Here is a 13,313-nt window from a genome sequence, read left to right as displayed (position 1 = left end):
GTTGTGCTGCAAAAACTATAGTGTCTAACACTGAGAAAAAAACAACAACACGTTAAAATAATAATATTGTAATCACAGATAATGTTGTGCTGCCAAAACTACAGTGTCTGATACTAAACAAAACAACAATAAATAACAAGGTTATGATAACAGATAAGGTCGTCCTGCCAAAACTGGTGAATGTGTTTCACAGAAGTGTTCAGCTGCTAAAATTTGATGTCTAATGGGAAAAGAAAGGTTAGCTTAGAGCAAAGTTCTTAAATTAATGTTATATGCTTGTTTTAAAGCTGGGTCACTATCATTAGATAGATGGTGTTAACCAATCACTCTCTGGAGGACAGGGGTAGAAACGTATCAAAAGAGACGTTAAGTATGGGCACCACAATTCGGTGAGAAGCAGTCGACTACTGGGTCAAGATGCCTCCCCTTTCCTAGTTTCTTGCAAGACTTTCCACATACACGAGTGTGTATAAATCCACACCAACTGAGCCAGTGAACGTCCTTGTTAGTTTTGTGTTCTTACTCACATAGAACGGAGTCGTTTATTTACGTTTGTTAAACGCAATACTTTGCAAATAAGAGACAACTGGGTAATATTTCTGCACTGTTTCCTGTAACGATGAACATTCGGGGTAAACGTGCAATTAGCCTGTGTGTTGATTTGTAAACCTTGACCCGCTTCCAAAAGCATGGAGTTTGTTTGAAGTGTAAGTATTCAGTACCCAGCAGAATCGAGGGATATTTACATACAACGGATAATTATCCTTTCCTCAAATCGGATGGCATAGATTAGCCTAATCTTACATTTTATACATTTAAAAGTATATGATAATTTGGGATGTAAATAACGGATATCACTGTAATACCGACACTGGATATGAACGGATGACATAAATAAAATGATATATATATGTGTGTGTATGTGTTAGTTTGTTATAACCTAAAAACAAGCCAAAACGAAAATAAGTTAAAAGATAATAAACAAAGTATGCTGCACTAATTAAAAAGATCCCAGGGTATACAAGCTATAATGTGGGATATAAAATGTACCCTTGGTTTTGGAGGTGACTGAGGAGGTAGAACCCATATTGCGGTGGAGATACACCGTCTGTTTGTCTTACACAAATAAATAAACTGAAGTAGTAACAGTAGATACAGAAGTATAAATTAGGAAAGTGAGAAGTGGGTGCTCAAAGCCATAACGTCCCACATCTATATCACCGCTCACTGCCTGCAGACATTTGTGGGAAGGTGACTGCTCTCCAAAGTAAAGATGAAAAAAACTGAAAAATAAAAATAAGGTACTACCATTTAGGGGTACGTAAGTTAAAAACTTACCTTTTAAAGTTAGCATTCTAGCTCCCATTATGGTAGAAAGCCACTAATTGGTAGCCCAGTAAACGAATTATGCTAGTATGAAAAGTCCCATCCAGTTATTAAAATAAACTAGTATAGCAACCACTCACCACCCATTTATTAAGTCCACTGTAACTATCATGTTATAAACAAGCCAGGGTGTACATCCGCATAAAGTAATGCCAAGTTGTTAAATGACCTTATTCATAGCTAAAAATAGTTATTAGAAATTGTAAGTAAAATTTATATGATTTTTGTTTCTCCACATTTATTTAATACATTTGTATATTTGTGAGAGAACAGTTTAATAATTTCATTTAAAGTTTCGTTATTAAATCCATTAACTATTAAATTTTAGTATCAGTATATCAATACTACTGATAAAATACAGTAATTTATTACAAGTTTTATAATATGTGAATAACTGTGAAGTAATAATGTCTATAACAGAAGGGTATGGTATATTACTATTAAAAGAGGGTAAACCATAGATTGGAAAGGCAAAATATTTTTGTTTATCAAAAATATTTATACTGATATCCTTACCAATTATTTTAATTAAACTAATAATGTTCTTCTGTATTAGATATTGAAGTATTTTTTTATTTCTAATTCTGCTGGATAGTGTTAATAACATTATTTATTTTAGTATTATTTATACTAATTAAATAATCTATGTATTTGTAAGTTTAGGTAAAAATATTTAATTTGTGCAGTTTTTAATAAATCTATTCTCATAACAGTAAAGATATAAATTTTCTGTACAAGTAGAATAGTCAGCTTCCATTGGAACTCCTATTACTTGTTTAAAAACCTGGTCATTAAAAATATATAATTATTGCAAATACAGAAACTTAATATATCTTTTATGTTTTTGGAGATAAATTTTCTTTCTTCCATTTCTGTAAAAGGATAACAGAACTTTTCTATATCTTTTAATGGAATTGTAGTGAAATCAAATGTTTGAATATAATTTATTTGTTTACAATTTTTTAGATATTTTAAAATAGGATGATTATTTTTATTATGTTTTTATTATTAACACTTATATTTTTAACTTTATCAAGTAAACTACTAAGTAATATATTTCATAATATATATGGTTGTTTAATAATTGTTTTTATAGAACGAGAAATAAATCTAAATTTAATTGGTGATTTATGGAGTTTGGGAATAGCATAAAGAAAAGGTAAATCTACATGAGGATTTTGTTTAGAATAAAGTTTATTATAAGCTTTAATGAAATTATTAATTACTATATCTCTGAATTGGTTAATAAGTTTAAATGTTTGTGTACTGTTGATTTCGTTTATCATAATTAATGCATAAATCGTTTTACAAATGATACCAAAATTACAGTTAGCCTAATCAGTGGGAAGTATTATATATTGTTCTTTTAATTTTTTAATCTTATTTTTAACTGATGAAACGATAAATCTATACGGTATTTCTTTAATTTTATATGGGATAAATTTATTTTAATTTTTTTAACCACATACGACTTTCATTCCAGAAACCATCTAGATGAATAAAATGTAATATAGTTAAGTTTTAAAATATATTCATCAATATTGTTTTCAATATATTTTAGAATATTGTTATTATTACATTTTGTGGCTATTCTGTATTTAGATCCTTTTTGGACTATTTCACATAATATTTTATCTTTTATAATATTCAAATTACCAGTAATAATATGTTTATGAAAAGTATCAATAAATAAACTATTTTTACACTCACAATGTAAGATATTAACTTCATCTACATTTAGATTAGTTAAAAAACTTTTATAATTATATTGTAATAGACCAATTGGAACTTTATAACTGATGGTAGGCCTTAATTATTTACAAGGAAAAATATTACTTTTTATAGATTAATTGAATAATTTTAGAAATCAGCAAATCATTGAATACTTTATGTCTAAAATTAATTACCAAATATGAAGGTTCGATTTGCAATTTATCTTTTCCAAAACTTGATAAATCATTGACTTTCAATCGATATTTTATATCGACAATAAGTGTTTCACATAATTGTTTCGAAAAACAAATTTTTTATTACATTAATTAATGCTTTTGTTTTAAGAATATTAAATTCATAAATCTTTTGAAGAATAATTTACGTACACTAATAATAGAATAAAACATATCCAAATGACGACAAAATTCTTAAAAATCAACCCATTTTAATTTATTATTTCCTTTACCTATAGTTTTCCTGTTTTTATCTATAAAGAAAAAAAATTAGCAATACAGTAATCATTACTCAAATTCAGAACAAAAGAATTATTAAAATCTTGATTTAATCCATAAGAAAATAATGTTCATAGTTTCAAAATGTAGAAGTTTTCTCGTTAAGGTCTACTGGTGTCTTCATTAACAGTTTCTAATATAATTATATTAACAGAGGTAAAAGGATGAATCCTGAAATGTTTTAATTCTATAGAATTCATTAAATTGTTTTTAACGTAAGATTTATGTAATGAGCTTATACATATATATATATATATACCTTGAGATGAACAACTGATATAATCGAATAATATATACCTTGAGATGAACAACTGATATAATCGAATAATATATACCTTGAGATAAACAACTGATGTAATCGAATAATATATACCGTGAGATGAACAACTGATATAATCGAATAATATATACCTTCAGATGAATAACTTATATAATCGAATGATATATACCTTGAAATGAACTGATATAATCGAATAATATATACCTTGAGATGAACATCTGATATAATCGAATAACATATACCTTGAGATGAACAACTGATATAAATCGAATAACATATACCTTGAGATGAACAACTGATATAAATCGAATAATATATACCTTGAGATGAACAACTGATATAATGGAATAATATATACCGTGAGATGAACAACTGATATAATCGAATAATATATACCTTGAAATGAACTGATATAACCGAATAATATATACCTTGAGATGAACAACTGATATAATCGAATAACATATACCTTGAGATGAACAACTGATATAAATCGAATAATATATACCTTGAGATGAACAACTGATATAATCGAATAATATATACCGTGAGATGAACAACTGATATAATCGAATAATATATACCTTGAGATGAACAACTGATATAATCGAATAATATATACCTTGAGATGAACAACTGATATAATAGAATAATATATATGAGATGAACAACGAATAATATATACCTTGAGATTGAATATAATACCTTGAGATGAACAACTGATATAAGATGAGATGAACAACTGATATAATCGAATAATATATACCTTGAGATGAACAACTGATATAATCGAATAATATATACCTTGAGATGAACAACTGATATAATAGAATAATATATACCTTGACATGAACAAGTGATATAAATCGAATAACATATAATCGAATAATATATACCGTGAGATGAACAACTGATATAATCGAATAATATATACCGTGAGATGAACAACTGATATAAATCGAACAATATATACCTTGAGATGAACAACTGATATAATCGAATAATATATACCGTGAGATGAACAACTGATATAATCGAATAATACAGGGTGTTCGGAAAGTCACTGTGCAGTTTTGTAATCATATTTTATTCACTCTATTTCAAGCCAGCAACTGATATCGGCGTTTACAAACAAAATAAGAAGGATCCGGGCCTGTATTGATGCCAACAGGGGTCACTTTCAACATTGTTTATAATTGTCATTCATATTTATCTCCTGTATTCTATATTGAAACATGTCTGTTAATAAATATATAAGTGCACAGTGACTTTCTGAACACCCTGTATATACCTTGAGATGAACAACTGATATAAATCGAATAATATATACCTTGAGATGAACAACTGATATAATCGAATAATATATACCGTGAGATGAACAACTGATATAATCGAATAATATATACCTTCAGATGAACAACTGATATAATCGAATGATATATACCTTGAAATGAACTGATATAATCGAATAATATATACCTTGAAATGAACTGATATAATCGAATAATATATACCTTGAGATGAACTGATATAATCGAATAATATATACCGTGAGATGAACAATTGATATAAATCTAATAATATATACCTTGAGATGAACAACTGATATAATCGAATCGATATATACCTTGAAATGAACTGATATAATCGAATAATATATACCTTGAGATGAACAACTGATATAAATCGAATAATATATATACGTATATTAAAGTTTAAAAATACTCAATACCATAATGGAATGAAATAATAGCTGGGTAAAACGATCGACCAATTACGAAACGGCTGGCTAACAATGTCAAAACCTTTTTTTTTTTTTTTTTGTTTCGCTAGATACAATTATTTAGAGCTAGTAACTTGAAGCCAGAGCTTCAAATGAAAGACATAACTGTCCTGATGAGGTGAATCGAATCATCAGAACCATGGAGGCGTCCTTGTGGTATATTTTTAACTACAAGTATAACACATCCGTCAACATGGGCGACACGACGCTATCTATAGGCTGGATCACGGCGATCAAAATGTACGTATACATCAAACTTCTGCGTCGTTCGGAAGTGAACAAGGAAATTTAAACAGAAAGGAATCTGATCTCTGCGCACGTGCTTGTTCAAATATTAAGATGTTAATTACGCGCTACTTTTCTCCACAACATAAAATGGAAAGTTCAGAGTAACACCGTGCTCTTCTATATTATCTAAAACCACAATGTGAGGTACAAAGGTGAACACAAAAGAGAATTCTAATATCTTTGAAACGTGTTTAAAAAAACTGTACATTACTGTCCAAAAATTAAGTTTAACTAAGCCTAATGTTATTATGTTCGAAAGATGTAGGTAGCAACGAAAGACAGATAATTAATTTAGTTAATTTGTTAAGAAAGAAATCAAGTATGTTAGTACATGTTGAAGTTTAATAACAGTAGGCTAAGTTACCGCAAATGTAATTATTTTGGAAAAGTATAAATAAATAGCTAGATAATTAAAATGATTAATTTGTGAGGAAAGAAAAAGATAATTTTAAAAGTTAGTATTTTATTTGTTTGAAGTTAAGCACAATGGACTGTGTGCTCCGCCCACCACGAGTATCGAAACCAGGTTTCTAGCGTTGTAAGTCCGCAGCCAAACGCTGTGCCACTGGGGGGCAAGAGTTGGTAAAATAAATGTTGAAAATCTTCCTGGTCACGAGAAACCCACTTGAAATAAAAACATTTTGTTTTGAATTTCGCGCAAAGCTACACAAGGGCTATTTGCGCTAGCCGTCCCTAATTTAGCAGTGTAAGACTAGAGGGAAGGCAGATATTCATCGTCACCCACCGCCAACTCTTTTACCAGCGAATAATGGGATTGACTGTCACATTATAACGCCCCCACGGCTGAAAGGGCGAGTATGCTTGGTGCGACGGGGATTCGAACCTGCGACCCTCAGATTACGAATCGAACGTCTTAACCCACCTGGCCATGCCGGGCCAAAATAAAAATGTGTCTCAGAACGGCTGGTGTGGATAATAAATACCTTTTGTTAACCTGAAGATGGCCTAGGAAGATCGAAACGTTGTCCTCTCCTTATCAATAAGTATCTGTACCCATACTAGCCTTTCTGAGATACAGTAGTAGAAGACGATTTACAACAGTAAGTGAAAATATATTTGAGATCGGGCAGAAAGGTACACAAACCTCAAAGTGACAACAACGTACACGCTAATAAAAGTATTAAATCCGGTAAGGCCTAAGTCTTAATGGAAATCGAAAAGGTCTTTAATTACAAGTCATTTAGAGTATTTAAAACTTATCTTGTTAAAACAACAACTGACAAAACTGTGGTCACAAACGTGGGTTTGTTTGTTTGTTGATAAGCGCAAAGCAACACGATCGGATATCCGTTCTGGGTTTACTACGAGGATCGAAAACCGTTTTCTAGCGGTATGGCTTAGAGTGCCTTAGACTTATAGCCGAGCTTCTGGGAAGGGGAAAACCAGACACAAGGGAAACTAAATTATACTTAATATGACGAAAACTTTGTGAAAACACAACCTACAGGTTCTTACTATGAAATTACAATTGGTATATTTAAGGTGTTAGCCACTTTAATGCTAAAAAATGTGGAAACACAAGTTACAAGTAAGTTGATTGGTTGGTTGGTTGGTTGGCAGAGCAACTAGGTTCTATGGCGCAGAGCAACTATGGTGCTGCGCCACTTGAAAAGAAAGATGTGAAAACAACCTACAGTAAGATTATGAAATTACACTATGTATACTGAAGCTGCTAGCCACGGTGCCTGTGTTTCACAGCTTTAACCCTAGTAAGGCAGCACAGCTATGTACACAGAAGTGAATTACATGAAGGAATGAGAAGTGAAATCTACACCATACACAATCTGTTCTCAGTTCTAGAACCAGGATACAAATCTTGAAATGACCAAATAATATCTGATAGACACTGATAAACATTTGTCCATTTTCAGAGATTTTTTTACCCGTTTTATATCAGATTTTGTTGTGATATCATGATGTTTAAACATACTGGTTAATTAAAAACAAAGATAATTTACCTTCTAATGATCTCGACTTGTAATTACACTACAGTTGAGTGACACACACCTGTAAATTTCCACACAGCTGTGTTATATCCACACACAAACAGTTCCTGATTTTTAATTTTATAAATATTTATCATCAATGACATTCAAGCATAACGTTCACGTATCTAGATCTAGTATGTTCCAATAAGGTCTTACGGCCTAAATTTACATTTGCAGTATAGTCAAACCTACAGGTCCTAAAACAAACCCCCAAAACACACACACACAGTGTTGATCTGTGTGAAAGTCCAGCAAGTAGAATAATTAATTCTTTAATACCGACGTATACAATAACTGTATAATCAATTACAAGTCTACCTGAAGAATATTAAATGCAATTTGATTCTAATAACGAGTTCAAAGCCTCAACAACAAAACGTACAATAAACAAATGTAATAAAACTTACATTGAAACTTATTGCCTGATTTGGAGGTACGACTAATTATTAGGTGTTCCCTTGATTCTTTTGATTGTAACCATTTCCAACAATATCAAGGGTCGCCGACGATCCATATGTGTTCATCATGTACTTTCATCTGTACATTAGTTAGGACGGGCAGAAGCGTGGAGAACAATCAGGTATAGACAAGTAGAGTTTTCAGTGTGTTGTTCCTTGTGCTCGGAGCGGATTTTGACAGAATAGAATTTCAAAAAGTGCTTCAAGCAAATAGGTTATAAATGTTCATTTCATCTTAGTAAGACTGTACGATAAAAGTTAGCATTGCCCAAAGGAAATATACAGACATTTGATTATTAAAATAAGCATGTACATGCTTTATGCAAGGTCTAATACGCTAACTCTTCATGAATCTTTAGTTATTTGATCCTTGAACAATTAGATTTTTTGTCCCAACGAATTAAGAGTACCGTGTATACAGGACTGTGATGGTACACTCATTTTCTCAAGGCTTTATCGTCGCGAAAAGCCCTTTTTTTCTTCATCGTCTTGGTTCTGATCAAACCATAAATCAAGCGGAAGTCTGCTTTGTTTGGTACCTTCCGACAAAAGAAAGAGTTCACTTTCGGCAACAATAAATAATCAGTACTTGTAAGTTGTATTAAAATAATGAAAACTGTGGGAGATCCATAATCCCTTTCTATGGACGAATGTTCGAGTAAGTCGTCGCAGAAACTGTATGAAAAAAAACACAAAAACCATAACAACTTGCCTCAAGACTTGAAACAAGTACCCCCCACCCTCTCTACGTTAGACATTATTCTGAACTAGACAGCGTACACTTTGTAATGTGTTAGTTAGCAAGAGTCGTAGCTACAGAGCAAAGGGTCAAGCTGTATGCTACAAGATGGTTACCAAGTTATGCGAATTATCTACGACATACACACAGCTATCAAATCTTTGAAGCAAAGTACCTAAATAATAGAAATCTGTAATGTAACTTCAAGAGAATACACGTCAAACTGTCGTATTCATTTGTCTCGACAAATTGTACCGTAAGGATATGAAAAAACTGAACTTGCGTGAGAATACACATTTGACTGCCACGTTCACGGGAAACGAGAAATCTCAACAAATTATACCGTGAGAATACACGTATTAGTTTATCTACTGCTGTCTAACAAGACATGTAAGGGAAAACGGGCGTTGTCTGTGACTCATAGACTCGCCGTGGTACGTTGTGGAAAGAAAATGCTTTTAGGGTCAAAAGTTATTAAGAATGAATAGAAACAGAATATTTGCATCGATACTTGAAAAGTATGAAATTGCAGAATAATGATTTGGACGTTTCTGTATACTTCAAAGAATAGCTTTGGATGTTGAAGGTCATCATTACTATTATTGTAAGCTGTTAGGCTTAGAAACTTGTTGAAATGAGTTATATATAAATTAGTTATTTTCATTTTCATAATCCTCATATAGTTCAGTCTGTTGTTACCGTAGCATAAAAGAGCTATGTGGTGTTTTAATAAGTGTTTATATTTTTAAATTGCCTAAAAACAATATAGTTTCTGGTTAAATTTTAAAAAATAACAAACGAAGTGTTGAAATATTTGTTGTGTTAGCCTAAAAAATAAAAAGTGTAGTACAAATTTTACCTTCGTCTATGTAATTAATCAGTAATATTAATCAAATTAAATATTAAAAGTTTCCGTGACAAGAAAGGAGAGCAAGTGTAACTTACTTCGTTAAATCATTGAATTTCCCACTATTTACCTTGATTTTAATGGAAACGTTTGATGTTCTACCGTAGTCAACTAGGAACACTCTTCTCTTTTAATAGATTTTTTAGCGTAGAAAAACTAAGCCTACTTTCCTCGCTCTTAATGAGAATAATTGTGTTTATTAAGTCAAAACATCAACAGTGTTTTTCTGCCGAGGCATAATGGCTCACAGAATAATTGTTTTTTCTTATCATGTATAAACTTTTAGTTCATAGGTCCGTTATCTCTTCATCAATTAGAAAATTAATTACAGTTTTGGACTCAGGAGGTCAAACATTTCGACTAATGTATTTCACTGTACCTAAATGAATTTTAATTTGAAGTCAGGCCGGCAAAAGTACCGATGAGCAATAGAATCGGATCTTATATTTACGCTTTCCACGCTTGGTATTGCGGGCCCTAATAAAAAGAGGTGAAAGTATCATAGATTAATTTCCTCTAACCCTGCTTAAAAGAGTTTCAAATGCCGCGGCTACTGAACATTTCCTCTTTTTTTCGGTATTCTTTTCCGCAGGTTTCTTCGAGTACAAAATACAACAATAATAATAATTATTACTGTATACACTATAGTTTTCTTATTTATTTGTGATGCAGAATAGTTTTCTATGTTCACAAAAGAGCTGTTTAGGTTTAGCGATAAGCCTATTTCACAGTATCACGAGTTACCAGTGCGATTTGTTTCTGAATTTCGCGCAAAGCTACACGAGGACTATCTGAGCTAGCCGTCCCTAATTTAGCAATATAAGACTAGAGGCAAGGCAGCTAGTCATCACCACCCACCGCCAACTCTTGGGCTACTCTTTTATCAACGAATAGTGAGATTGACCGCAACTTTATAACGCCCCCACGGCTGAAAGGGCAAGCACGTTTGGTGCGACGGGGATTCGAACCCGCAACCCTCAAATTACGAGTCGAACGCCTTAACCCACCTGGCCATGCCAGGTATGTGGTATCACGTGTATTTAACTAATATAATACCGAAAGATACATCCGCACACACACACACAAGATAAATTTAGTCTCTTTGTGTGACACATGTCACGTTTCGACGAGCACGTTTGTTGGTGTTTAAAAATTCTATTATCTGTTTAAGTCACTAGATGGTGCGCTCATCTAATAAAAACGCAACTAAACTAAAAATACAAATGAATGCAGTTTTTTTTATTATTTCGTGTCCACCATTCGAAATAATTCTCAATTGTCTTTCTTTTTTTCTTTACAAATTAGATGAATTAACCATAACGGGAAACTTTAATAATGGAATAATCAGGTATGAACAAAATATTTATTTATTGAATAATCAAATATGAACAAAATATTTACAAAGAAGAATATAAACTATAATACAATTGAATCTTCTAGTGCATCCATGATCCCAAAGTGCGACCAGCAAAATTTTGCAGTAACGGGGCATGAACCAGGAACTCTTGGACACACAGCAAAACATGCACACCACATGGCTACGATCGACCCGTGTATGTCTTGGTATTTTTAGCCTGAACGGCATCTTATGCGCACGTGGGTCAAATGGCAAATTCAGAAACTTAGTGTTCAGTTATGGTCGTCCATAATTTTGGACTAATGATCAGAGGGAAAAGAAACAGCCAGCCAGCAACATCCGTCGCCACAAGGGCCTTTGTTACATTTATTTTTTCGAATAAAACAATAGTACTGACTGTTACTTTGATAACGCGCCTATAATTCAACGTACAGAATAAGTTTTAGAAGTATCACGTCTGAAGCATCCCTAAGTATAGTAATGTTATAGCTTCTTACAAGTGTAAATAAACTCCAACTCATATTTGATTTGTTGTATCTCCAGACACATTTGGAGGTATTCAAAACGTAATTATTATTATAGAACTAGCGTATAGCAAGTCAAAAGTGACAAGGAAATTACTGTCACCTCTACCCCATAGTACACCCTAACTTCTGATTTCGTAGCTAGTTGAAATAAATAAATTTGATGAATTCAAGTTGGACAAAAAAAAAACGGCATTCAATCGTCGGTAAAGTCATTTTTGAGCCAATCAAAATTTAAATAAGATCATTCATGAAATGAATTGTGACGGATTCATGGAATAATTATTGGTAAAAATCAACTAAGTTAATAACTTCTAATATATAAAAAAGCCAGTGCATTTCAGTAACACTACGTTCCAACAATGGTTTTCATGTCACGTTGTTCAATAAAAAAACAACAAAAACCTATTATAAAACGAAATGTATAAACAACAAAACTGGTAAATATTTGTTGGTTTCTAGATTTAGAGTCTCTATTGATTAAAAAAAATGTTTTTTATTTAAAATGCCGGTGATATAACAGAAAATAGTTTAAATCAAAAACAATTTAAACATTCAACTGATATTTTAACTTTACAAATTTTATATACTTGGCTCTAGGCTACGTGGTCTCACACTATGTCTTTACTTTAGGCTTATCACATAAACACTCATTACATTTATAAGGTTTCATGAGGCATACATTCTTCATGGCTCTTGCACCACTGCAACTAAAATCACAATGGGCAAACAATAATCAAATATTCTATATAGATAAATGCATTTTGGCTTTTACTACTTCTAAATTGAATCTCGTAGTCGTATATTTCATATGTTTTTACACTCCATATAATTCTATTACAAAAAATAAAACGTCTAAAAGAAATTTCATATAAGAAGTTTGACCAAAATACGCTCTTAAAAACCTTAACACGTCACGTGCGTTTTATCATATATGTCTCATAACACTAATACATACATACGTAGACAAATTTAAAAAAAAACATTGCTCACCCTGATTCTTTAAAACCTTAAGTTTTCGCTGACAGTCGCCCAATTTATCTTTCAATTTCTTATTCTCAAACTCCAAATCCTGGCTACGCATAGCCCTCTGGTGGGTTGATTGGCAAACTTGTAAGGTCGTCACTGGGTCTAAAACGAATATGATTATACAGAAATTGCATCTTATATAGATTATATATAATAATAACACCGCCACATCTGTACCATTTTAAAGATTATATATAATTATAATAATACGATCATATCTGTACCATTCCAAAGGTTACATATAATAGTATGTGTATGTGTGTGTCTTTCTCATAGCAAAGTCCACCGATGGGAATATATTTTACAGTAATAATAATAATACAGCCAT

The 13,313-nt window shown here is 31.8% G+C and overlaps 1 protein-coding gene across 5 annotated transcripts in view; it reads right to left on the bottom strand.

Annotated features, from left to right (window-relative positions):
• Nucleotides 1–13,313, bottom strand: part of LOC143244214 (homeobox protein cut-like) — a 316,853-nt gene that overhangs the window by 71,378 nt on the left and 232,162 nt on the right. For all 5 annotated transcript variants that reach the window (XM_076488461.1, XM_076488464.1, XM_076488465.1 and 2 more), the window contains one exon: nucleotides 12,950–13,087. In XM_076488461.1, the coding sequence (XP_076344576.1) occupies nucleotides 12,950–13,087 (138 nt within the window). The remainder of the gene's footprint in view (nucleotides 1–12,949; nucleotides 13,088–13,313) is intronic.

Source organism: Tachypleus tridentatus, chromosome 2 (assembly GCF_004210375.1).
Source record: "Tachypleus tridentatus isolate NWPU-2018 chromosome 2, ASM421037v1, whole genome shotgun sequence".
In the NCBI taxonomy this organism is placed as follows: domain Eukaryota; kingdom Metazoa; phylum Arthropoda; class Merostomata; order Xiphosura; family Limulidae; genus Tachypleus; species Tachypleus tridentatus.
This window is presented reverse-complemented; position numbering and strand designations above follow the sequence as displayed.